Source organism: Diplotaxodon limnothrissa, linkage group LG13 (assembly GCF_057381915.1).
Source record: "Diplotaxodon limnothrissa isolate DT_005_m linkage group LG13, D_limnothrissa_male_GT1.1, whole genome shotgun sequence".
Taxonomy (NCBI): domain Eukaryota; kingdom Metazoa; phylum Chordata; class Actinopteri; order Cichliformes; family Cichlidae; genus Diplotaxodon; species Diplotaxodon limnothrissa.
In genome coordinates, this window is record NC_140608.1 from 4,644,409 (window position 1) to 4,672,232 (window position 27,824).

The 27,824-nt window shown below is 39.6% G+C and overlaps 3 protein-coding genes across 3 annotated transcripts in view; 1 reads left to right on the forward strand and 2 right to left on the reverse strand.

The window, feature by feature from the left end:
- Positions 1–219: 219 nt before the first annotated feature.
- On the reverse strand, positions 220–6,131 carry dnaaf10 (dynein axonemal assembly factor 10). The gene is made up of 8 exons (XM_085369146.1): positions 5,944–6,131; positions 4,874–4,974; positions 4,502–4,632; positions 4,284–4,385; positions 3,334–3,449; positions 2,714–2,848; positions 616–713; positions 220–521 (listed from the first exon to the last, which is right to left on the reverse strand). Exons 1-8 carry the CDS (start codon positions 6,127–6,129, stop codon positions 314–316), a joined length of 1,077 nt encoding a protein of 358 aa, XP_085225272.1. The 5' UTR covers positions 6,130–6,131; the 3' UTR covers positions 220–313.
- A 293-nt stretch (positions 6,132–6,424) lies between these two features.
- pno1 (partner of NOB1 homolog) lies at positions 6,425–9,840 on the forward strand. Its single transcript, XM_085369670.1, has 7 exons — positions 6,425–6,701; positions 7,460–7,606; positions 7,675–7,758; positions 8,083–8,143; positions 8,283–8,400; positions 8,907–8,977; positions 9,591–9,840. Exons 1-7 carry the CDS (start codon positions 6,504–6,506, stop codon positions 9,656–9,658), a joined length of 747 nt encoding a protein of 248 aa, XP_085225796.1. The 5' UTR covers positions 6,425–6,503; the 3' UTR covers positions 9,659–9,840.
- A 191-nt stretch (positions 9,841–10,031) lies between these two features.
- ppp3r1a (protein phosphatase 3, regulatory subunit B, alpha a) overlaps positions 10,032–27,824 on the reverse strand; it is a 35,549-nt gene continuing 17,756 nt past the window's right edge. Inside the window, exons 3-6 of the mRNA XM_085369671.1 lie at positions 15,759–15,935; positions 14,505–14,564; positions 13,921–14,105; positions 10,032–12,394 (exon numbers count right to left, since the gene is read on the reverse strand). Of these exons, the coding sequence (XP_085225797.1) occupies positions 12,347–12,394; positions 13,921–14,105; positions 14,505–14,564; positions 15,759–15,935 (470 nt within the window). The 3' untranslated portion in view covers positions 10,032–12,346. The remainder of the gene's footprint in view (positions 12,395–13,920; positions 14,106–14,504; positions 14,565–15,758; positions 15,936–27,824) is intronic.

The following is a 27,824-nucleotide window of genomic DNA, read 5'->3' on the forward strand; positions in this document are numbered from 1 at the left end:
ATAATATCATCTGCAGGGCTCAGCCAGACAATACACATTTTTTAGGGATATCATTTAACATAGGGGGAAGAAATGGCCAAACTCAAGTTTCCCAGTTAATCTAAAATACTTTTTAAAGGAGTATTGATTGAAATGGACATGAGCAGTCTCCAGGACTTGCAGTAGAAAATTGGTGTCTTCTACTAAAAGACTACTCATCATTAAGCCTGTGACTTACACACGGGTGGTGCAGCACTACAGATACTTGTTTGTTTTTTGTTTTTCCCATATTAGGCTGCACAGATCACAAAAAGTCTTTTATGCAGTGCAGTTGTTAAACTATGTTGAGTTTAGTGACAATAAGTACACGGACAGACTGGTCAAAACCCGAACACACACACAGGCCCTGCTTGTCTGGGCTCCAGTCCAGGCTGGCAATTGGCTGAGTAGACAGAGTGACATTCTGTAAGAGGTTGACAGATCCAGCTACACCTACGTCAACACCATCAGAGTCTTTCTTGCATCTCTGAGCAGGATACTCACTGGAAATGACATCAAAACACAAAAAATTATGGTTAGTTTACAGTTTACAGGAAAGAACATGGTGTCTGTTGACTGACTTGACTGGTTACTTACTATTTCCATAGATGTAGGTTGCCGGCTCCTCCTGTGGTCATAAAGATGTCTCTGTTCTGAGGCAAATGTCTCACCTGCCAAATGGTCGACTTATGAGCCTAAAACAGAGGAGTCATGTTTAGTACATAAAGTGTACCGAAAGACTGTAAAGAAAACCTTTCAACCACTTTAGACTGATAACAGTCACAAAGTGTGACTTGTGCTGTTTTTAGAGGTTCCTGTTTTGACTCTTCTTTGGTATAGACTTAAATTCAAAACACAAGTTAAATTTATATCATCAGTGGAATAGTCCGATCTCTGACATTGCATCTTTCCCTTGCTTCCATTGCCAAAAATGCTTCATTTTCCTTGCTTCAGCTGGACAAACTGAATTTGAAAAAGCTTTTGTTTTGCATATGCGAAGTATCTCCACCAAAAAATATTTTGCATTAAAACACACAAAATATCTAGACATACGAAAGGACATTAAAAAGCGAAACAGAAAAACCTCGGAATCCACGTGAAAGAGGCTGCTCTTGATGCTTTGAAAATGACTGAAATTTTGACTATAATAACCATCAATACCATGATATTAATGGCGCCATCTCCAACAACGATGAGGCGGCCTACATGGATGAAGTGAAGAATCTGGCATCATGGTGCCAGGACAACCATCTCCAGCTGAACCTTGGCAAGACCAAGGAGCTGGTGGTGGACTTCAGAAGGAGTCAGCACAGAGACTACAAGCCCATTATCATCAATGGTGCTCCAGTGGAGAGGGTGCAGTCCTTCAAGTATCTCGGTGTCCACATCTCCTCAGACCTGACATGGTCTGCCTACATTCAGCTCCAGACCAAGAAGGCTAAGCAGCGCCTGTACCACCTACGACAACTGAGGAAGTTTAGGGTCTCTCCTGAGATCCTCAGGATTTTCTATACAGGCGTTGTGGAGAGCATCCTCACACAGAACATCACATCCTGGTTTGGGAACAGCTGTGTTAAGGACCAAAAAGCTCTTCAGAGAGTGATCTGTACAGCAGAACGCTGCTGCAGGATTGGTCTCCCCCCGCTTCAGGACACCTACACCAGGAGATGCCGGACTAAAGCAGCACAGATACTGAAGGACCCGTCCCATCCTGGCAACACACTGTTCCAACTTCTGCAATCCGGTAGAAGGTTCCGCATCATCCGGGCAAGGACAGAGAGACTCCAGAGGAGCATCTATCCCCAAGCCATTCGGGCCCTAAACCAACCCCCCTCACCCTCTCACATCATCTATAAGTGACTGAGACAGGACTCTCTTCTAGACACTCTAAACCCACCGGCACAATGTACATTTCAAATTCCTTTAATTTTATATATGTTCATTTTGTCTATTTTGTAAAATAGTCAGATTGTCTATTCTTATTTAATTCACTTAATGTACAGAATTCACCTGCTTGCTGCATACATGCTACTACTGCACATTCACCTAATGAGTGAGAGTGAGAGTGTGTGTGTGTATATATATATATATATATATATATATATATATATATATATATATATAATGTCCCCCCTTGCACAAGTCGAGGGGCGTGTCAGTGAAATGTCAGGTTACATTTCACTGTGCGTTATACTTGTATAACTATGCATGTGACGAATAAAGAACCTTGAACCTTGTAAAGTCCATGTTGTATTTTAGTCTGAAATTCTTGGTGGAACCTTATGACTCATGGTTGGAGACACTGGTGTGCCAACTGTTGATTGCTCAGAAGAACTGGACAAATATTTAGAAAGCCAGGCCCCTGGATTTCCTGGGCCTAGCTAACACTTGGAAAGCTGGCCGTGCACTAATCCTGGTTTAAGTGTAGTTTTTCCAGCGTTTTCCCACAGAAAGCCACACATCTCTTCCCTAACATGCCCAGTCTCATTTTTCGGGCCGGTTACACAAAGGTAGTTAGACAAACATGACCCCAAACACTTCCAGCTATAAAAACGGTCAAATTGCCGTTTGCCCCCATTTCTTTCTATACCACACAAATGTAACAATAACAATAATAGTTCTAATAGCCTTTTGACATTTTCCCCATACATAGCAGCCAAACATCCATCTGAGTCACTCCACCCAGGTTAATTACCTTTTCAGAAACCGAGGCGAAGCCTTTGGTAGGGTGCTGGGTCCTCATGTCAAAAACGTGGAATTTTCCCTCCAGTGAAGTGGCCACCAGCTTGTTCATGTTGATGTCTTTCCTGTCAAACTCCACACAACATACCTAGTCAAGAAAAAAAAAAAAATAGAAATGAGTCACTCCCTGGATATTTACCACATGGCAAAGCTCCATCACAAATGATTTTACCATGCAGTAGAATGTGTTGAACTTGGCATAATGACTTCTGGCAGGTTTATACACAAAAGGAACTGAATGAAAGAGACAGCCATGTAATAAAATCAGAGCAATTCTTTGTACTGCTTATGGCATGTGAGGAAGTATTCACCTCAGACTGCCCTGTTGTTTTATGTGCAGTGTAAATGATGTGGGAAGTCATTTTCAGTTCTGTCTCCACATTTCACACCGTTTTTGTCTGCATTATAGTTCAAAATCTGTTATTTGTGCAAAGGAAATATTATGTGCCAAAAGAATTCAACCCTTAAAAAAAGCATTAGCTTTAACTATTTTGATTCATGTTTGGTTGAATCAGAAAAAAAAGTAGAAAATGTATATATGCCACATACTGACAATTTTTTCTTTCACCTCACCCCATTTTTAATGTTCGTTTCCCACCGTAGAGACATATTCCGCAGATCGAAGAGTTTGATGTCACCATTGTCATATCCAGCACAAACACAGCGGTCCTGATCATTAAAGGCATGACCTGAAATGTAAATGTAAAGGATATTTTAAGCCTGGGAAAGATCATTGAAAACAAACACAAAGGCACAACATAGGTTTATGGCTGCATTTCCATAGGTGTTCATGCTCATGTGCTTTTTTTTTTTCCACTGTACCATCTGTTTGCACCTTTTGTGTTTGGAGGGCATGGATCAGGATGTTCTTAAAAAAGTATACATGAAAAACAAACAAAAACAAAAGTTTTGTTTGTCATGTCTTATCGGTTATGTGCAGTGCATTACAGCAGCTTTATTTATGGTGGCTGATAGGTTAGCATTGTTGCTTCACAGAGTGTCCTTTGTCTGACCCAGAACAGGGTGCTTCTCTCTGGAGTTTGAATACTCTCTCCTGACATTGTACCTTTGACCAAGGGACTAGCTGGAATTTGGGCTTTGTTCTGCTGTTTAAAATTCAGAGAAATAATCCCCTTTACTAAGTATAAAGAAATCCCTCAAATTGTACACAATAGAATATATGATAAATATTTTTTTACTGCTTCTTAGAATTAATATAACCTATGACTGTATCAGTTGTTATCACTATCAAAAATGCATTACAGTCCTGTCTCTGTGGATACAGATAAAGTGGAGAGCATGTTTTTAAACTTTACTTGTGGATGTTGGTACTTCGGTCCTCAAGAAAATAATGTTCTGTGAGGACCCTGTTAAGGGGCACAAGCTGTAACAGTGTCCTTTATACTACCACAACTATTGCAGGAGCCTTAACCTCTTCAGACCTTATGTTCTTTTCTGCACACCATGGAAGTAGGGGAAGCACCAGCACTATCAACTTAGTTTCTGAACAATATTTTACAAACCAAAAGCAACAGTCCAGCAGTCCCTCTTGGTTTCTCCTTCCATTGGCTCCATGTTGGCTACAGGGGAATCCTTCTGTCTGGGATCCCACACCTTGACTGTACCTATTAAAATACAATCATGTAGGATCTAGTCTTATTTTCGTGTACTTTACTTTCCCACTATCATTTCACTGAAAAGTAATTACAATCTAGTTTGTTTGTTTTTTAAATGCTCTTACCATCTCTGCTTCCAGTAACGATCTCAGGCGCACCATCACCAATCCCCAGACCACCAACACCATCAATACTATTCACGATCTCTTTGTGGGCCTTTACAGCATATACGGGCACATCCGGGGTCTCTAGATTCCTGTGAACCACAGGACATCAGTACTGAATAAGTCTAATGTCGACGTAACAGATTTTTAAAATAACATTTCCATTACATTTTTTCTATTCCATTCCAATTATAACTGTCTTTGGGATTTGAATATAAGATCTACAATTAACACAACAAGTGTTTTTTGGTTAAAAATAGAATTTAAACCTTGCTTTCCCAGTTTGATTCTTGCTATTACAGGCACAACAGTTACAATTGGTGTATACAATACCATATATTGAGATTTCCATCAAAATCCCCTGTTGCTATGTGTCTTTGCTGAAGAGACGTGGCCCCAAATGTTCCACATTTTATAGCTTTAGGTTTCTCTACCTGAAACATATCACAGAGGTAAGAGTTTGTTTAGTTTCATGAATGGGACAATTCAGCATATAATGGAAAAGCAGTGTGGAAGGAGTGCAGTGAAAATGTATTTTCATAATCCAAGTGAGCTTGAGCTTCAGGGCATAAACTGACAGTCAGGCATTCTCCTTTAGGATTTTCTGGTTGAACCTATTAATTCAAGTCATCCAGGCCAAAAGCAGCAAAACAGCCCCAGACCATCACATCACCATGTTTGATTGTTTTCTTGTTTTTTTAGCTAACGTGAGATGGCCCTTTGTGTTCATTTTGGTCAGCAGTGGTTTTCACTACGGAACTCTCCCATAGATGCCATTTTTACCGATTCTCTTTCTTATCATTGAATCATGAACACTGACCTTAACTAAGACGTTCTTGTCTTATACTAACATTTGCTTGATCATTTGAAACATGCGTGACAAATATGCAAGAACATAAGAAATTGGGAATAGGGCAAATACTTTTTCACAGCACTGTATCATGTAGGCACTCTTGATTCAAGCTTTAGCAGCAAAATGACCTACACTTGAAACAAACAGGCAAGATAAGTATAAAAGAATCATGTTTATACACGTTTTGTTACGTTTACTCTCCTTTATCTGTATCTTGATGCCTGGCACACATCCCATGGCGCAAAACTACAACAGTAAGTTTTGTTTGTAGTACGATACACTGGTGACAGCGTAGCAATCTTTTAATCGTTGCAAGTGATGCTGTAGTATTTGCTTTTTAAGTATAATCTGGATAAAGTATGCCAACTATAGGATAATCTACAGTAGAACAATAATGAACGGGCTGCCTTCAAATTGTTGTCATGGAAACACCCTTGCCAGACTTTTCTAGAACTCTTCGACGGGCTAGCTAGCTCTGTACGCCGTTTGTATGAAATATCTGAGAGAAAAGAAAGGAACAAAGGCCCACAAGAGTAGAACGTTAATGTACCTCCTTTATGAGCTGAGCCTCGCCTTGGTGAACTTCATATATTTGAATCACTCCGGTTCCACTAGGAAAGTTTCCCAGACAGACAAACTTCGCGCTGCAGGGAATCCATTTACTGTCAAAAACCGTATAGTTCAAACTCTTCTGAATATGCGTAATAATCTGAGGCTTGGACAGCGGCGATGACATTTTTATAAGAAACACTGATATCGGCGTGAAAAACTAGACAACTGTCGCTCTCTTCCAAAACAAACTAGGTACAGCTGAGCGAGCGGCTGCCTTAACAGATGCCTGACAAAATGCGTATCTTTCAATAAAATATCTATGTACATTGGTACAAAAATCATATGCAAAAATATATAAACAGCTTGCATTCAATTCTAAAGACAACTAGAGACATCATAGATAGTTATAATAAAATAATTTTGTTACCTCTCAATCTACAGGCGTCGTTGATGTGGCTGTTTGGGTCCTTTTCGTCCCACGAGGACATGCTCACGCGTCTCCGTTCACAGTCTGCTTAGGTTTCTACTCAAAGTCTGATTTTAAAAACTTTTTTCGAGATGGACACCGACAAAAACCCAGTCCCGGACTCTGTAGTACCCATTGAGAACAAAGATGACGCCGATTCTTTCACAAAGGTTAAGTCAAAAAAGTCTCAGAAGCGAAAACGTGAACAAGATGGAGCGAGCATGGACACAGAGGAGCCCGTGGCAAGCAAACGACCGCAATTTCCGCCCATTTCAGGAGACAAATTACGGGTAACTACACCACGTGCATATATAGACTCTGTGTATTCTCTCGGTTTTGTCAAATAAATACCAATAACTGTACATTTAATGTTATTTGTCATGTTTACAAAGTAGCTTCCCCGACCAAACCATTAACTATTATGCGCACGCGCGGTGTAGTCATGTGAATACACTAAATAAAGCTGCTGTTGTGGTAGTGTGGTTGCCCAAGTAGAATATTCAAATACACAACAAATACTGTGTTTAGGTCGTGACTGTTATTATAATACTTATGATTTCACAGTACTCTGACTGTTTAAAGCACTGTCTACTAAAGCAAAAATACAGTTAGGAAAACAAAACGCATAAATTACTCGTGGTTAATATCAGTCCAGTACTCAGAGGATTAATTAGAAACTTTGAAATTAAGCGTGCATATGAATGTTTCAGTAATTAAATGCACCGTCAGGCACAATAGAAACCCGGGGTTGCTGTTTATATGTACTCTGCAATCTCTCTTTCTACTTCTGTTGTGGATTAGTGGTTTCTGTTATGATGACATTTTTTTCACTGTTTCCTGATGATTTAAAGATCAGACAGTTAAGTGGAAAAAAAGTCACCACATTAAACAATCGTAAACATGTTACATTAGTTGCAGCATTGCTTTGAGTTCGGGTTACAAAGCAAAGATGTTTTCTGATAAATCCTAACCAAATGTCATAGAGTAGTTTTGCTAACATTACACCGTATGATCAGAAATGTTCTTTGTGTTTGTTTGTTTTTTTAAGGGATCAGATGAGATGCGCAAAATCCCAGTTCCAGCTCACAGATACACACCGCTGAAAGATAACTGGCTGAAGATTTTCACTCCTATTGTAGAGAACCTACAACTTCAAGTTAGATTCAACCTCAAAACAAGGAATGTTGAAATCAAGGTAAGCTTCTCAATGCTTATATACAGTATTTCATCTCTGATATGACTAATATGCCTTCTTTCTTTCAGACATGTAAAGAAACACAGGACATCACCTCACTCCAAAGAGCAGCTGATTTTGTTAAAGCATTTGTTCTTGGATTTCAGGTTGAAGTAAGTACATGAGTTTTCTGCATGTTTTAATTCTGCCTGACTGCTTTTGTACTGAATGTATTTGTCAAGCCAAAAGTCAAGTTTTGGCACAGTGGTAGAGACACTTGACTGAAACTTACTTCAGCTCAGTGTAGTTAAATAATCTATTGTTAATACAATAAAAGTTTCCTCCCTGTCAGTAGCCTCCATAAAGTGACTTGTAGTTGTTTTTGCTTTGTCTAAATGTGTAAATTATCTTTAGAAGCTGTCACAGTATTTTATTGTTAATTTTGAGCCTTGCTGGATTGTCACTCGTGATGTAACATTCACACTCTCTCCCCTCAGGATGCTCTGGCTCTCATTAGATTAGATGAGCTCTTCCTTGAAAGCTTTGATGTCACAGACGGTGAGTTTCCACCTCCGTAGCACTTGTGGCTGCTGTTAGAGTCGTCATAATTTCTTACCAGTTCTCTTTCCCTGCTGCATGAAGAATACAATGTTCAACCTCTCGAGATCTATTTAATTGTTCTCCCATGTTTTGGCAGTGAAACCTCTGAAGGGAGACCACTTATCCAGAGCTATTGGAAGAATAGCAGGGAAGGGAGGAAAAACCAAATTCACCATTGAAAATGTCACAAAGACTCGCATTGTGCTTGCAGACACGTGAGTAAATCCACTATTTTGATATGCTACAGTAAAATTACTAATTAATTTTTCACATCATTTGCTTCTTAATCCCTCATTAATTTTCTTTAGCCACCTTTTTGAAGTTGATACGGTTTCACTGCAGCATTAATCAAACATTTAGATTGGGATTTTTTCTCTTGCATTGTTTTAGTCATGATAAGTATTGGAGTTCAATACAGATCTTGCAAAGAAACTCTGTAAAGAAGAGCTTTACTTCTTTGGGATTAAACTTAAAAAAATAAAATAAACTGGCCTGATTTGGTTTGTTAATAAGTGCATAAACATACTATCATATATTACTTACTAACAGTTTTTGTCACACAAATGCTATTTTCCTCTTCACGCAGATGTTTTTGTGGGTACTCTAAAGACAATATAAACAACCTTTCGCATACATCCATACCTGCAGTATGTTTTCTAGTTATGTGCCTTGTATTCATTGTTCATTGAAACTGCGAACACTCTGCTTTGTCTGTCTACAGAAAAGTTCACGTATTAGGATCTTTCCAGAATATCAAGATGGCCCGGACAGCGATATGCAACTTGATCTTAGGTAAGACGAGCATTGTTTTTATAGCACAGTATATCATGTGGTTGATGCTATTGAGGTGGTGCTTTATTGGATGAGCTGGTTGGACACTCTGCTGTCTCAAATACCGTTACTCCTGGAGAAGTACAAGTACTAATTTATTCACTTTGAGGTACTCATTTAAACATTGAAATTTAGATTATAAGACTCCCCTGTGAATCCTTTTATGGATTTCAATTTTGATATATACTTAAATGCAGCAGTAAAAGTGCCTAAATTAAAAGAGGCTAGGCAATAAAGCATTGGAATGAAGCCATTTTTCTGAATCAGGTGTTTAAAAAGACCTGTTATAACACTTAATGTTTTCCGTAAGGAGTGCAAAAATCGAATTTCTTACTTTTTTTTTTTTTTATAAGCTGACAGTCAGCTTAAAGAAAAACCCTAAAACATTGAACAAACAGTTTAGCCAAGTCCTGAACAAACCTATTTAACTGCTGTGCAGCCTTTTCCAGTGTTCAGAGCATCAGTCACCTGACAGCAAATCCATCGAATCTAGCATTAACCATATTTGGAATTGAACTCTTTGTTTACACATTAGTGCTGAGAAGTGACCTTTAAATCCCTTTTGCCCCTACAGGAAGTCCACCTTCAAAGGTCTATGGCAACATCCGAGTGGTGGCTAGCAGGACTGCAGAGAGATTCTAAACCTGAAGCCTGATTGGTTACCATATGTATTTCTCTTCCCCTATTGGCTGGTGGAATTCCTATGTGGGATCTGTGTTGAGACAGTCACTGCCCTTTGGACTAATACCTCGGGTTCTTCTGTAATCTCGTGGTTTCTGAATCAGCTGGTATCAAATATGATTAATAAAATTATGATACGTGCATTAAGGGAATATGGATATCTGAAAGTACGTGTTTGTGCAAATGTGTTTAAAAAAAAACAAAAAACTAAACGAAGCATGTGTGTACTCTTCTTTCCTGGTGAATGAAGATACAAGTCTAGTCAGTCACATCTTGGTCAGGTTTAAAATAATAATAATAAAAAAAGGACAGTCAAATAGAATACTTTCAACATTTCAAAGTTTATTTAAATTTTATTTTTCATACAGTATCAAGTTTCCAACAGTCCCACAGCATAAGATGCAGCATGCAGAAAAAGGAAAAAAAAAGGTTCTCAAACTTAAATCTTCTCATATCCCCACACAAACTAAAAAGAACCCAAGTCCCTCAGAGAAAAGTAGCACTTACAAACTAAAGCGCGGTCTGAACTATACAGAGAACAGAGAGCCAGAACTGCATTTAACAAATACTTATATACAAAAGGAAAAAAAAAAAACATCAAATTTTCCCCTTTAAGCTGAGTACAGTGTGTGGCAGTTTGAGACAGGATCAGATATGCAACTTTTACTGGAATCGAAGCATCTCGCTGACCCGGGTAAAATACAAAAAGTTACATGTAGTTCAGTTCAGTTGGATTACCTCTCATAATATGTGTACATTTACCAAAGTTTGGCAACATCCATATTGTATACCATTAAATTCTTAAATATATTAACATCACCATCCATGTGTAAACAAGAGGATTATTTCAAAAAATTGATCTACATGCACAACAAAAAATATACTTCCATGTCATGCAAGCACAGGGAGGCCCAAGCCGTGCAGAGCTTTGGGATAGGGGAAAAATAGAGCACTCCAGATGCACATCTCTTGACTGAAAACTGTTGTTCAAACCAGCAGTTGACCTCCAAAAGCAAAACCAAAGCTATCCCAATGCTGTTTGCAGTAGGAAGCATTTTCCCTAGAAAATAAAAATCTGGCTGAAGTTATGTTTTTTCTCCCTGTTAGTAGGTCAGAGGGTGAGAAAATGAATTGATTGTGACAGAAAAAAAAGTGGGAGAAGAAGCCAACTTTTGAAATGTACACGTTCAAAGAAAAAAAAACAAAAAACTACAATTTACAGTCTACCCATTGCACACTCGTTATGCCAACATGTTAAGATTTTAAGTGTTTGTGTTGCGCTGAAGAAAACTGACCCATCCTGTGCTGTACTGAGACGTATTCAGAAGGGCTCATTGTTAAGCAGAGGCAAAGCCATCTCCACTTACGGTTAAATAAGCTGAGCACACTTTGATTACCTAATATACACATACTGGTTAACAAAAAAAAACAAAAAAAAAACACGCTGCCTGCAGATAAGTCTCTTAAATTGCTATGTCCTTGCACAAATTGTAATCTCACCATTATTCACTCTCAGTTCTAAGCCAAGTCCGTCCAGCCTCTGTTCCTAACATTAAAGTCTTGAAATACTAATGATTCCACCATCATTCATTAGTCAGTGTGAGTGCAGAGCTAATCTTTGCATTGGAGATTGTCTTAAAGATGCACACTGCTCTATGCAAAATGCTTCACAAGAGTAAACCATGTATCAGTTTGCAGCCACAAATTATTTTTCAAAAGACATTTTCTTGGCATTAATTTTTCTATCTATAATTTTATAACAGGAAACAACGATTATCTCCAACAATATAAACACATTCTTAAGTATAAATAAAACTACCACTCTTAATACAAAAAAAGAAAGGAAAATAAAACTGGAGTTCCTTTCCTAGGAGTGACTGGAAGCTTTACCGGTCTGCAAAACTGCGTGCGTAAGCTAAAATGGAGAACAAAAAAAAAAAAAAAATTACTTTGATTTGCTTCTAATATGACTCGTAGTCGAGCAGTTGGAAGCGTCACGAGCCCATTTGTCTGGCATGAATGACTGCTGTGATGATGGGTAATAACTTGGACTGGTTTTCTGGATATGTTCTGGTTGGCACTTCATACCCTACACTTTCTAGTTGTGCTGCAAGTCAAGTGTTAATACACTACACACTTCCCCTCACGAGACAACCATAGATATACTTGTATTTTTTTTCTTCTTTATAAAAAACAAGAACAAAAAATAAATATCAAAAATAACAATTAACAAAAAGAAAAAAAGAAAATGAAAGGATGAAATATGAACAAGCCAACCAGCCTCTTCACCGCATCCCCTTCCCCCCCCTCATCCAAAACCGGAGATGCTCTTGCGAATTACAAATAGATGTCCTTCAGTCTCTTAAAGTGCTACGACCGGGTTATTGAGAGGATTTACAGTTCAATAACACTTCAAAGTTGGCTTCATGAGGCCTGTGTTTTGTTTTGTTTTTTCTCAAAAAGAAAAAGTGGCTTCACAGAGAGAGAGAAAGAGAGAGAAAAGAAAGAAAAAAAAAGAGAGAAAGAGAGCGAATACTTCCATTGATTTACACAGAGAGCGTTTTGCCGGACGTCTTGAGCAGATCTTCAGAGATGGTGGAGAAAGCGAGAGTCGAGGACAAAGGGGGGGATTCAGCAAGCGGAGAGCGCTCACACATCCACCACCATCTTTTTGTGTATATCGAGGCCACCAACCACCTGGATGAAAGTGCGAAAGGAAGGAATAGAAAAGAAAATCTTTAATAGAGTGCTGTTAGTGCTGTGGAGGTAAGCATTAAAGTTCACATAGTTTAGTTTTCTTTATAAAGTGCCAATTCACAACAACAGCACCCGAGCTTTATATTTATATGCAAAATTTAGGAATAAATTTTGATATGTGCTACGTTCAACAGTAAAAAGCCAAAAGTATTAGAGAAGAAGCTAACAATCAATCATCTCTGATGAACAACATGTGGCAAGAGTGGAAAGGAAGAACTCCCTTTTACCAGGAAGAGACCTGCAACAGAATCCGTCTCAGGTTAAGGCACCCATGCCCAAACAAGACGGCCCCTTAAAAACATTTTGACCTGCACAATAGAAGAACACCAATGTTTGGTACTGCTATTTTTAAAAAGTTGTCATCTTTTTATTACTGCCATTAAAAGGTAACCTGTTATGACCTTATATACTGAGAAAACAACTCGGTGTATTTTTAACTGACTAAAAATAAACATGTTGGTTCAGAGGGTAAACAGATTACTGTACATTACCTGTGAATATATGGCCTTCACCTCATTGTAAAGTGATTTCATATTGGTAACGTTTCATTCACCACATAACCATCAACAAGCATGTCAGTTTCACTATGAGTGACCGCATCAACAACAAGTTCTCGCTGTAACACTGCTGTGGAAATGCCGAAATGTAACAATGGGATCAACGGCATCCTGAGAAAATCTACTAAATTTATTCTCTTATTTTTACACACTTTCTCTTCCGTTGTTACTTTTACACAACAGTGTTGCTAATACTACAAAGCAAGAATAAAATCATGTCATGGAGCCTTTTCCTTGAACCTTGAAGTGTTTGAGCTGCACTGCTTCAGTAAGAAAAAAAAAACTGATCTAATACTCTCCTGCACCACTCTGAAAATACACTCCCACGAGGACAGAGCCATTTTAGTTCATGGCTCCAGAGATATAGCTGTCAAATGTGGGGCTCATGTCTGTCAGTTGGAAGTGGAGTCTTTCATTTTAGAATATGTCTCAGAGCAAAGCCATTTCCACTGGGGTCCGACAACAGACGAGTCGGTGTATCACACTTTTCAACAAGATGACACTAATTGTATTGAGAGAACTTCATTTGCATCTGTGATCTTAAATTAGATAATTACAGCCACATACTTTCTAGTTAGTTTATGCATATCAGTACGACAGCAATGAGAATATTGATCTGGGTCAGCGCTTTTACAAACCAAATAACGCTCATCACTGCCGACCTTAAATTTGCTGGATGACACAGATCCTCCTACAAATGCCGTAAGTACACACCAGGCTATGTTTACAGCCCTTGACACCACATTTCAACAAGGAAGTGTGAAACTGAAACCCAATGCCGTTGAGCCTAAGCAAAAAGTGTTTGTGTTTCCAGAGTTTTCCGCCCCTTTGACATTTGCTTCCAACATACTAGGCTGCATCAGCACAAATGTCACCACCCCAAAATACCCCAGGAGGGCTTTGACTTACTGCACAGAACTCTTCAAAGGATATCCTGCCGTCTCCGTCCTTGTCTGCATTGATAATGGTCTTGTCCACGATCTGCTGGAGCTGCGTGTCCTTCAGGTTGTTGCCTACCATCATCTTCAGAACCTGGAAGAGCTCGCCATTGGAGATGTAGCCATCCTTGTCCATGTCATAGATCCTAAAAGCAACTGTGGTGCAGGGAGTGGCATGGGGAGGGGAGGGAGCAGAAGCACAGGTAGTTGGAAGTCTAAACCAATCAGCCTTTATTATATATAGTCTTTAACTCTTCTTTAATATTTAAATGGTTGTTTTTTTCCCTTTTTTTAAAAAAGAAAACTTGACTAGCTCATGAAAGGTGACCCAAAAGGTTAACACTGTGCACTATAAAGGACATACTACCCCAAGGGAATTTGTGTTGCAGCAGCAAGGTGACGTGAGACAAACAGAAGAGGGGAGTCACAGGGGACAAAGCCCCTGACTGGTTTTACTCCCAAAGCAACAAAACAAATGGATGTGCTTGAGGATAAGAAACTTGTTCTACTACCCATGGCTACATGTGACTTAAGCGAAGAAGCAGCTTTACTTACATCGAAGCTTCTGCTCTTTGTCCCCCTTAACGCTGAACTGTGAAACACCCTCGATAAACTCTGTGAGAAAAGAGAACAGAACAGCAATCAGTGCTGTAGGTTTACAGCTAAACCAGGCTTCCCACACAGTCCTGACTTCAACATGGCATTTTAGAAACATCTCGATTTTATGGAATTTGCTCTTTAAATAGTATATTAAGAAAAACTTACACAATACAGAAGCATAACAACATCAAGTTTATTATCAAAACACAGAAGAGCTCATTTATAGACAAAGACATACACTGTTCTGAACTGTTCATTTGTTAAACTTGAACTTTATGATGATAATTCTTTTCATTAACTCTCTCTCTATATATGTTTTTGTTTTCTTTTTTTGTGGAAAGTGTTACTACTGTACAGAAGAATGTCCAGGTTGCAAAGTCCACAGATATCAAACCTGGGCTATTTTTAAGCCTGCACTATGACTGAATTTCCAAGATAGTGGCACATTTGTAAACATGCAGACCAATAAAAGCAATCCTTATCTTTATGCAATAGGGGCAATTCCCCATCATGTGTGAATGACGTGTTCAGAATGTGGACTTTGTGCCCCATTGAAATGCAAATGACCTTAAAAGCAGGTGGCAGAATATTTTAATGGACTGGAAACAAAATAAAATAAATGGTTTTAGCATTGAAAACCAGCAACAGGTCTTATTAGTGGAACAGGATGCTGGATTCTACAAGACGGAGAGGAGCTGAATGAGCTTGTTGGATTCAAGGAACTTTATTCAGTCTTGTTTTGTTTTTTTTAGATGTGGCACATAATATGGCACATATTGTAGTATTTCTTCAAAGAAATACTACAATATGTGCCATATTTGCAGTGGTATTACTCTTAGTTATTGTACTGGCTGACCCAAGCTATGTACTGTAGGCTATTTCGCACATATCTTTAGGAAGCCTGGATGCTACTGCTTTACATAATGGTGAAATATGAATAGTCACTATCAAAAATGAATTTGCAGCACGTCTCCTCCTATGTTGTTGCTTTTTTTGGCTCACTGCACACCAGGCCCCCTGTAGCAGGCATTATCTATCGATTCCATGTGTTTAGGTATGAGAGTAATACTTAAACCATGAGTAAACTAGAAGAATGAAAGCAAAGCAAACTTCCACTTAAGAACCAGGTTTGTTGCTGAAGTCACAAATGTGTAAAGGATTTTTTTACTGTTAGTCAAATCCCCACAAGCAGACAGCTTTATTGCATACCTTTAAAGTCCACTTCTCCATTCCCATCTGTGTCGAATATGTCGATAACCCTTTGCACCAGTGGGTTCTGTTGCAGCTCTGGCAGCGACATGAACTCCTCCACGCTGAGTGAGCCAGAGTTATCTAGGTCGAGTTTCTTAAACCTCTTCCCTAGCCTCTTAATCTCATCAGCATCGACTGGACAAAAAGAAAAAGCAAGAGAAGACATGGGTGAGACATTGTCTTTCAAGACATTTAGCTGATGGCATTTTCTATCTTGTTAGATAATGAAAATTATGAGCAAACAACCACAAGTGTGCACGTGTCAAGTGCCTGACAGGCCCAAGTTCTATACAAGAGCATGAGGGGAAAAAACAGCTAAAAAGTGACAATGACAAATGCATAGTGCACTGTGCACCTGCAACAACATTAGCCCAAGACTGAGCAAACAAAACCAAACAAAGAGCAATAAATCAAACACACAAAAACACTAAGTCAGAGGATATTTATGCTACCAAATAAATATCATTATAAATCTCCGCATGAAATGTAGTCATAGATTTTGATGGTCACCACTTGTAACTAGGTCAAGGACACTACTTCTAGCCTGCAGAGGCCTGGACTACCTGCTACTAGCTGCAGACCCACAGTAAGCATGGTACAATTTGTTCTGCTCTTTTCTAGCCATACCTGAAATAGATGCAACTACAAAACAAAGCTCCATTTGGTAGCAAACCTAACATGAAGCAAACTGCTCCTGCTCTGAAAACACTGCCATGGATGTAGATGTTTTTTAAAAAATGAGTAAAAGGCAGAGAAATGAGAGCTGACAAGAAAGAGTGGAGGAGGGAGTAACAGAGGAGTTATCAGAAGAGCGACACAGAGATGAGTACATAAATATAACTTACAGCCTTTGTTGTCTACTTGTGCTTTTTTATCATAAGGGGTCTGGTGGATCTTTTCTTCCCTTGCCATGAGAAATAGTCTCCACTCCCCGGCCAGTATACTGAGCAATGGTAGTAGTAATCCACAAGCAATCACAAATCCAGTTGTTAATTACTATATAAGCTCATTCACAGAGAGTCAGGTGATCATACTGGCCAACCACAAACTACTACTACTTTACCCACTTTAATATGAGTGCTAAATGGCACAGGGTGTCTATTAAACTTCACAAACAGCTAACAGAAGGAAGAGTCACAATCAAGAGGTGTGACAAAGGTTATGAACTTATTCTAGTCACGATCAGGTTTAATTTCCTCCACAAGGCCATCCAGTTTAGGCAAGGCAAGGCAAGGCAAGTTTATTTGTATAGCACAATTCAACAACAAGGTGATTCAAAGTGCTTTACAGAGACATTAGAAACAAGAACAAATAAAAAGCATGATTTAAAATTGATTAAAACAAGCAAATAAACTAACTAACTAATTAACAAACAAACAAACAAACAAACAAAACAGTATATAAAATCAAAACAGATAAAATCAGAACAGTAGATAAAATCAGTAGTTAAATGTAAGTTTTGAAATTTAAGCTTAAAGTGTGGATTTGGTGCTTTATTCAAATGCAGCTGAGAACAGGTGAGTCTTCAACCTGGATTTAAATAAACTGAGTGTTTCAGCTGATCTGAGGCTTTCTGGGAGTTTGTTCCAGATATAAGGAGCATAAAAGCTGAATGCAGCTTCTCCGTGTCTGGTTCTGACTCTGGGAACTGATAAAAGACCGGATCCAGATGACCTGAGGGATCTGGAAGGTTCATACTGGGTCAGGAGGTCATTGATGTATTTTGGTCCTAAACCATTCAGAGCTTTATAGGCCAGCATCAGAACTTTAAAGTCTATCCTCTGACGGACAGGCAGCCAGTGTAAGGACCTCAGAGCTGGACTGATGTGGTCCACTTTTTTGGTCTTAGTGAGGACTCGAGCAGCAGAGTTCTGAATGAGCTGTAGTTGTCTGACTGATTTTTTAGGTAGACCTGTAAAGATGCTGTTACAGTAATCAAGCCTACTAAAGATGAATGCATGGACTAGTTTTTCCAGGTCCTGTTGAGACATCAGATCTTTTATCCTTGATATATTCTTGAGGTGATAGTAAGCTGACTTTGTTATTGTCTTAATGTGTTTTTCTAAGTTTAGGTCTGCATCCATCACTACACCCAAATTTCTCGCCTGGTTTGTGGTTTTTAGATGTATAGATTGAAGTTCTCTGGTGACCTTTAATCGTTTTTCTTTGGCGCCAAAGACTATTACCTCAGTTTTGTTTTTGTTTAGCTGGAGAAAATTGTGGCACAACCAGTCATTGATTTCCTCAATGCATTTACCAAGAGCCTGCACAGGGCCTCGGTCTCCTGGTGACATTGTGATATATATTTGTGTGTCATCTGCATAGCTGTGATAGTTTATTTTGTTGTTGTTTATAATCTGTGCCAGTGGGAGCATGTAGATGTTAAACAGAAGGGGTCCCAAGATGGAACCTTGGGGAACTCCACATGTGATACTTGTCTGCTCAGATGTGAAGTTACCTATTGATACAAAGTATTTCCTGTTTTCTAAGTATGTTTTGAACCAGTTTAGTACAGTTCCTGAAAGACCTGCCCAGTTCTCCAGTCGTTTGAGTAATATGTTGTGGTCAACTGTATCAAATGCTGCACTGAGATCCAGTAAAACTAGGACTGACATTTTTCCACTGTCTGTATTCAGACATATGTCATTAAACACTTTGGTCAGAGCAGTTTCAGTGCTGTGGTTCTGTCTAAAACCTGACTGGAAGGCATCGTAGCAATTATTCTGTTTTAAGAAGTAACTGAGCTGTTGAGAAACTGCTTTTTCAATGATCTTACTTAAAAACGGGAGATTTGAGATCGGCCTGTAGTTGTTCATTTGTGTCTTGTCAAGATTGTCCTTTTTCAGTATAGGTTTGATTACAGCAGTTTTTAGTGATTCTGGAAACACACCTGATAATAAAGAAAAGTTGACGATCTGTAACAGGTCTGACTCTAAAGTCTTTGAGACCTTTTTGAAAAAACTTGTTGGCAGGACATCTAAACAGCAGGAGGAGGAGTTCAGTTGACCTAAGATGTCCTCCAGGTCTTTGCTGTTAATAGGTTGAAACTGTTTCATGGTGTTTAAACAGTTTTTTGGTGGACACAGTACATATCTTGGATCTGCTGTTGATGTACCAATTGCTTGTCTAATTTTTTGGATTTTTTCAGTGAAGAATTTGGCAAAGTCATTGCAGGCCATGGTCGAATGAAGTTCAGCTGCCACTGACACAGGAGGGTTTGTTAGCCTGTCAACTGTAGAAAATAAGACCCGAGCATTATGGCTGTTTTTAGTGATGATGTCAGAGAAGTAGGACCTCCTTGCATTCCTCAGTTGTAAATTATAATTGTGAAGTTTCTCTTTATAAATGTCATAATGAACCTGGAGGTTTGTTTTTCTCCATCTGCGCTCAGCTTTCCTACACTCTCTTTTTTCATTTTTCACCAGTGTGGAGTTTCTCCATGGAGACTTTTTCCTTCCAGAGATAACCTTCACCTTAATGGGAGCAATAGTGTCCATTACATTTAACATGTTAGCATTGAAGCTATTGACGAGCTCATTGACTGACCCTCTGGGCAGGTCAGGTGTTAATGGGAAGACCTGGTTAAAAATTGCACTACTGTGTTCAGTTATACACCGTTTTGTGATCACTGTTGTTGATATATTTGTGTGGGCTGAGATTTTACTTTCAAAGAAAACACAGTAATGATCAGACAGGCCCACATCAGACACAGTAACCTTTGAAATGCTCAGGCCTTTGGAGATCAGTAGGTCAAGAGTGTGTCCTCTATTATGTGTGGCCTCTGTTACATGCTGAGTCAGCCCAAAGTTGCCCAGAGTGTTACTCAGGTCTTTAGTCCCTTTGTCCTGAGGGTTGTCCACATGAATGTTAAAATCCCCAACAATAATTACACAGTCAAAATCAACACAGATCACAGACAGCAGTTCACTGAGGTCATTAAAAAAGTCTGTGCAGTATTTGGGAGGCCTGTAAACATTAAGAAACATAACTTTGGATGGGGCCTTCAGCTGTAAAGCCACATATTCAAAAGACTGAAAACTTCCAGGAGATAGCTGCTTACATTGAAATGATTCATTAAATAAGACAGCGACCCCTCCTCCTCTCCTGCTCGCCCTGACCTCACTGATAAAGCTGTAGTTAGGAGGGGTCGTCTCGATGAGAACAGCTCCACTGTTACTTTGGTCCAACCAAGTTTCAGTTAAAAACATAAAATCAAGGCTGTGCTCAGTGATTAAATCATTAATTAAAAATGTTTTCCCAGCTAGAGATCTAATGTTTAATAAAGCCAACTTAAGTGTTTTAGAGGTATTACTTGTCCCCTCGTGTTTGGGAGCAGTCTGTGGCACACAAGGTATGTTTACTATGTTTAAAGATCTTTTAGAGTGCAGCTCTCTGTGTTTTGACCAGGCCACATGTCTCCTGTCACCTAAAAGTACAGAAATTTTAGTTTAGTTAAATGGCAAAGATAAGATCGACTTAGGAAGAACAAGCTTTGTGGTGGTAACTGTAAGGAGTTACAGTTGGAATTTCTTGTAATTCTTGATGTGAGCACAGTTAGTGAAATGTAATAACCACTAAAGATACAACTGTCATCAGAAGAGTAAGAACCTGCATTCAAACTGACGCAATGTAGGGAACATACACATCTCATATTTTGGCTACGAAGCTCTAAATGCACATGTGAATGTCTGGATTCTTACAGGATGTTATCCTATTGTTCCGCTTTCTATTATACGATGCAAAGAGAGAGACGGAGAGAGACGGGTGTGGGTTGTGTTTTGGGTTTCAGAGCTCGAACACGCTGTGCTACATCAGCTCGATGACTAATCAGAGTGCGAGTGTGGTGGAGGAGTAGGGGAGGAATAAAGGAGTGAGAGAAAGACAGATTGAGAAAGTTGGAAAGGACATGACCACAGCAGCAGCCACTGCTGGTTGCAAGCAAAGCTTTACGTGAAGAAAAACAATACACTGTTGAAATCCACTTTATAAATATTCTTTATGGGTCCCTGCAGCATGTGTATCTCATCATCATGATAAATGAAAAAATTCATCTAGACCAACACCGTGAGCCAATAAGTTTTGATTTAATGCTCCTCTATTGACCGTTAGTGATTCTGTGTTCTTTCTAATAATAAAGCACATGACAGTCACATGATCACAAATTGAATTTTTATAGCACCTTCAAGCCAATAAAATTCAAAGGGCACTGAGAGAACAGTAACAACATTGTATATTGTAAATGACTCAACTACAGAACTCTGTTCATTGGTCCTTGGAAATAAAATATAAAATCGCATGTCAAATTTCCCAGGAGACTAAAAATATGTACAAATCCATTCAAAGCACTTAGAATGTCTCCAAATAAAGGCCGTCTCCAAAGCACAGTGCAATATGCTTGCCATATGGTGTACTACAAAGCTGGAACAATAAGCAGATCAATTAATTAGTCAGTTGTGCCAATTAATCGTGAGCAATCTCATTACAGCTTTCAGCATCTTTACTATTACACTGTTAATAAACTATCCATGTGCTGTGTAAGTATGTGTACATTTAAATTAATGATGTCAAAGCCACTCTGATTTTCCCCTGTTTAACAAATCAAGACGTTAGTCTGCATCAAATATCCACGACATCTGAAAACCCAGATTTATTTCTAATGAGAGGTCAGCGGTTCACTTCACTTATATGTTCCCGATATGACAAATCTACACACAAGAACACATTCACAAGCTGATAAAGACCACAGGGTGTCTGTGTCTACCAGGCACGAGTTATCAGAGGCGAGCACACGGCTGTCCTGCGACACAAAACACTTCCTTATCAGCGGCCTCCTGTTTCCTGTGCCCAGCAGATGACACCATCTTAGCTCATAACCATTTAGCCCGTGAAGGGGTATCAATGCTACAGATAGGCACCATATTGTGTTAGTACGGTAAATCAAAGCCATGTTTGAGATAATCTGTCACACAGCCGGACAGGTCTTTTTTCAGGGTGTTAAATCTTAGTATGGATACTTCTGACACACATCCAATAGATCTTGAACACTCCACGTTCTCCAAATTAGATCAAAACCAATAGCAAAGAATAACTCCGGGCAGCCCTCTCTATTAGTTCATCAGTAACTTTAAAAATACAGAGCACTTGTCACCAAATATCAGACTGTCAATTTTAGAGTTTAATGATGGGTGAAGTAGGGAGTGTTGAATCTGCATGAAAATTTAAACACATCAATTAAAAAAAAAAAAAAAAAAAAATCATCGCACAAAAACAACACTACAAATGCTTTATTTTCTCTACGATAAAAGAACAGGTATGTTTACAGGTGCAGGCTGCAGCCTGACTGCTCATTAGTTTGTCATCTCTTGAAGTTCAGGGTCTGGCTGCTGGGCTGGGGTCAGAATTCACTCAGCTTTAACATCATACTGGGGTCTTATCTAGCTCAGTGTTAGCATGCTCTCTGCGTGCAAAGAGCCAAAGTTATGTGTACATAATGCAGCCGTTTCCATCCTGGATGAAGTTTGCACACCACTCTCTCATCCTTTTGTGCAATAAAAATAAACATAATGGCCATATCCACGCTGCAGACTCTGCCACTATTTTCCTCCTTTGGCACACAAACAGAAATCAGCTGACTACAGTGCAAGTGGAGGTGGAACCAATAAAAAGGATCGTTAGGCACTCAAACTAACAATTCCAAGAAATTGAACTACTGGGAATTGGCTCTTGTAGAGAACCGGTTCTCGATTCCCATTCCTATTCTTAACAGAAATCTTGTTAAACAATCTGCTTTTTAAAAGGGTCCACAGAATCAACTAGTTGTATTTGTAGTGGCACACTGTTCCAAAGGCTGGTGTCACACTGAAAGGCGCCTCCGGTCGTTAGTCATGTGCAAAGAAGAACTAAAACTTTGCAGCAACTGTGTGATGCAGTTGAATCTATGCCATTTAAGGCAGTTCTGAAGGCAAAAGGAGGACCTCAATAAAAAGAATAATAATTACTTGCCTCAGAATTCCATACTCAGCTTTGTAAGGACACAAGGAAAAACCGTTCACAAAACCGTAACCTCAAAGTAACTCCCTGTCTCTGTTTAAGTTCCGTTTTGTGCTACAAAGTCAGGTTAGTAGGATAAGCTGGATGCAGTTCTGATGAAAAAGTACTGTGACATTTACAACACATAAACTTTGGCGCAGCCGCTAAGCAGGGAACATCTTAACACTGGATCCAGATCCCTTGTTGCTGTCAGGACCTGCCGAGTGAGTAGGTCCATGTATTATTCATGGAAGCAAGGACATCGGCCTTCCTTTTCCAGTGTCACACCAACAAGCCCCATGTCTGCTAGATTCACACACAGAGGGGAACCTACAGAGCCAAAATTAAAAATGTAAAAACATATTGGTTTGACTTATCCAACATATGGGTCCATCTGCTATGGTCAAGTGGTAGATTCCTGAAATCATATGGGAGCTGGAGGTTTAGCAGCTGATGAACAAACAAACAAGGTTCGTCAATTTAACTATTCTTATCTCATGTTCTTACACAAACTCATTCTAGTATGATTAAAAGTGAGCGCAGTGAAGAAAGTTGAATTTCTGAGCGTTACAAACAGCCTCTCTCCATTACAGAAGCTAAAAACCTTAAAATGTGGCACAATGATGTGTACCAAATCTAGCTGCAAATGAGGCATAGTTTGCGTACGACAGCAACAACAACTGATTCCCAAAAAGGCTGGAACAAACTGTGACTGGCAGTGGTCACATCCAGCCTGAAATGACCACGCTGGATGGGAAAGCGTCCTAGGTGTGAGAGCCACCATGATAAGATGAAATGTTCTTGGATTTTATTTATTTATTTTTTTTAAATTGCAACAACACCTGTAATTACCATCAACGAGAAAAGTGAGAAGTAATGTTGCAGAATAAACGATTGAGATAAGATAATACACCATACATTTCCTGAATGGGTTGGCACATCTTACTCGATTTCACACAAAACAGGATGCTGTTGAGCGACTGGCTATTAAAGCGTGTGATAAAACCTTCAACCTTCACTTTTGCTATTCACTTGCCTTCTTCGCGACCTTTGGTTGTATAGGGAAAAGAAAGAGTCATGCATCTAAGCCCAACATCAGACCTGCATGTTAAAGCCTGTCTTTGGCAGCAGAGAAACACAACAAGGTGGGTGATGTTGCAAACTCGCATTCAAACACGTACATCTGCTGTGGATTAAGGTGTAGTGGAGCTACATGTTTGCTATGATGACAGTGTCTAGTAGATTACTTTATACATTAGTTCATATACAGCACACCTTTGACAACAAGATGATTTCACTCTGGCATTTTTACACTTTACAGAAATTGATAGCGATGGTTTGAAAATGACACGTCTGTGCTTACCTTTACATTTATTTCGAGCAGAATAATATACTGTTGGATGCATTTTCATGTAAAGGAAGTTTAACTGAAATATTATCAAAAATGTTTTCCTATGTAAAGAAAAATGCTTTTCTGAGGTCTCCATAGTCACAGAGGATCCTCACACTGCTTTGCTAATGAGCATCTCTGAGGGAGACCCAATGTAACTGTGAGATGATTATGATAATCTCATATACTCCACCACACAGCACACAGCACACAACACACACACACTTACTTCCATAAACGCTGTATGCACCCTTAACTGTGTTACTAGGCAACTGGAACCCGTTAGCCCCCTAAAGTAGCCCACACACAGACACACAAACAGACACACACACACACACGAATATTTAAATAATTGTTTGGGAGGTGTATGCATGAAAACACATGCATATGTAGATGTCATCAGCCTTTGAGGGCACACAGGAGGCTAACATACATAAGCATTACTTAACAAAAAATAAATAAATCTGCTAAGGTCGGCCAAATGGTCCTCCTTCTGGTCTACAGCACACAGCTCGTCCTCCATGGCCTCCTGTACGGTTAGTGGCATTCTTGAGGTATGTGTGTATTTGTGCGTGTCAAACATTGTTAAATTCACAGCGCGCATATCACGAGTCATCTGAAAATGCAAATTCAGCCGATAAAAGAATAAATCTAAAGCAACAAAGGGTACTTTTTATATGAAACTGTCTATCAGAGTAGCTGCACAAAAGGTTGGTCTGATCACAAACTAAATGCTCTACCTAACTGTAACAAGATAGCAGTCAGACAGCGGCACAGCTGTGTGAAATGGAAATCTGCTAAGTGCGACTGGCTTCTCCACCCCATTTTTGTTTAATTATAAAAAACACAATGTTCCCAAAATATCACTAATGAGTGTGTCCTCTTAAGCATGCTCGGCCCTAAAAACGGCTCACCCTGCACATTAATGGAGACATGTGACTCCATTAACGCAGCTAACCTGAAACGAGGCAAACGGGGCAGGGGAGGGATGCAGAGTGAAAATTCAGTTGACATGTTAGTGAGGATCACAGTGCACATTCTGCCATATACAGCTGTCAAGGCACACAAGGTGAGGTGTGAGGGTTCGCAAATATGAAAAAGTCGCATGCACAGCTCAATAATAACACTCGACACTGGATGAAATATCACACTGTCCCCCAATAAGGGGCTGTTGTGAGCCAACGAGGGTGTAAAATCCAGAGAACATATTGAAAGACAAGATTACTGCTGAAGGGATAACAGGACTGCAGACCAATCTAGAGATTGGGAGTTTTAAACTCATGGGAAGGTAACACTGGGTGGGGAAGGCGAAAAAAACAAAAATTCCGCTTGAATTCTGACGATCCTCCTGCATTGCATGCCCAATACTACAGACGCAGTAACAAATTCTCTTGATCAAGACCATATTTCATATCTGCTATCCTGCCTTTTAAACAGGGAGGGGCCATATGGATGAAAAACCCTCTCTGTCATTTTTGATTGAGCGGTGTTGCATGACGTATACAGCCTGGCAGCATTTTGGTGGGTGATGTGATCAGTTGTAAGGTTGAAGTTAAAGCCACATGCAGGATGTCACAAGCTGTTTCTTAGGACAGACTGTCAAAATTCAAACACAGGATTTTCCTCCCTGTTTGAAAATGTATTAGCTCCCTCTATGTTGCAGAAGTGCTGCCAACTGTTACTCTTCACATTTGTTTACCTCCCTCTCAATCTCTGTGCACACGTGTACTGTATTTTAATACCGCAGAATTCCCAGTTAGGGAGCTCTCACTGACATTGTTTCAGTTTCTCTAATTAGATACATAACATTGCATTTATTACATAAATAGCAACCATTTATTACATATGTGCTAAACCTTTGATTTACATGCAAAATGTTGGCTCTGAGAAAGTTAGCTGATATGCACAGTTACTCACTCCTATGTCAACACCCATGTGGTCAGCTAAATGTAATTCAACTCAGGTTGCGTTTAGACTAAAATTTGAGCACAGCAGCCAGTTTAAAGCAGTGTGATGGAGTAGGCAGTAGGCAAGACTTCTGGTTTATCTGTCAAAATTTTAAAAATTTAGTCCAATTTTTGCACTAAATAAAAAAAAAAAAAAGCACACACACAAAAAAAAAAATACAGTGTTTCTCTCACACTGCGTTAGTCTTATCTCATTTAGACAGCAGGTGTGAGAAGGCTATACAGCTGAGAGCTGCAGCACTCTGTGCATTAGGCTGATTTATCTGGCTGCACCAACAATGTACAGCTTGCCTGCATGAACCAAACTGAGGACGAGGACAGGGCAAAGCATTGATGGTGTTTATTTATAGCCGTTCTGTCATGAGAAAACCCCCAACTCACCCCACTACCCCCCACCGACAGAGGCTCAGGCTCCCACCCTCAGGGAAACCCCTAGCAACAAGGAACTCCAGCAAGTCGCCCGCCATTTATTTTTGGCGGCTGCAGACAGACCTGCAATGGTTTCAAACTCGCTGCTGCATTTCTCTGAGAGCATGAAGCGTTGAGGGGGGTTTCATGGTTATGTGTGTGTGTGTGTGGGGTGAACAGAGTGGCGGAACAGAGTGGGCGCGTGCATATACTTTAGCAGAGTGTACTGCAAAAGGATGTGTGAGGAGGTGTGTGTCCGTGTGGTTTGTCTAATTACACACTGCACACTGTTACAAGTAGGCCATTAAATTCTGCCTGATCTAAGCTCGCTTAAGCCAGCAGTGGTGAGACACTGCATTGAAAAGAGGCTACAGGCCTTTCAGAAATTCATCCTCCAGCACAGAAAATAGAGACAAAAATCATGTCAGGCTGAAATGCAACACACAAATATCTCAGTAATGTCTGCAAAGTAGGCTAAATGATTAGCAGCAAGTCAAAGCCACATGCTAGATGGCACAATTATTCCCATAATTACTGACATCTACTGTTCACTTGACTCGAGCCCTTTAGGTCAGCCAGAGTCCCTACTAATGTTGCTGTACTTTCTTCATGTGGCATTTCAACAAAAAACTCAGTTAACACAAGCCTTCAAATACAAGAGGTGCATTTTTGTTCGACTAGCCCTGCTTCTCATGTTGCAGGGCGAGTTTTGATCAATGTGGCCAGGGAGGGGCGAGTGGGATTGTGCATGGAACGTGACCCGATTTCATAATCCATCTTATCAGTGCGACACATGGAGAAAAATTCATGTTGATGTTCCACACAAACAGAGTTAGAAAGTGTCTGATGGCAGGTGCGAGTGAGCGGGCATCAGTCTCACGGTGGGGCAGTAAAGGTGCAGCAGGATGAATTTCTCTGACCAGAGGGCCAGAGCTAATTTCTTAGCAGCCAGTCAAGTGCCTGCCTGTCCAAGCACTTGATGAGCTGAACAGCTGCTCTGTCAGTGCAGGGTGAGACAGAGAGAAGACAGCGAGTGAAGGACCGAGAGAGGAAAAAATAAAACAACAAATAAAAAGGAAAAATAGAAGGATCCTGAACTAAGAAATAAGTTGGATAGCAAATTTTACAATAATAACAGAAGCAAATATATTCTAACATAATAATAATAATAATAATAATAATAAAAAACAATGCCTAATATATAGGAGGAAATCATCATTCTCTTTCCTA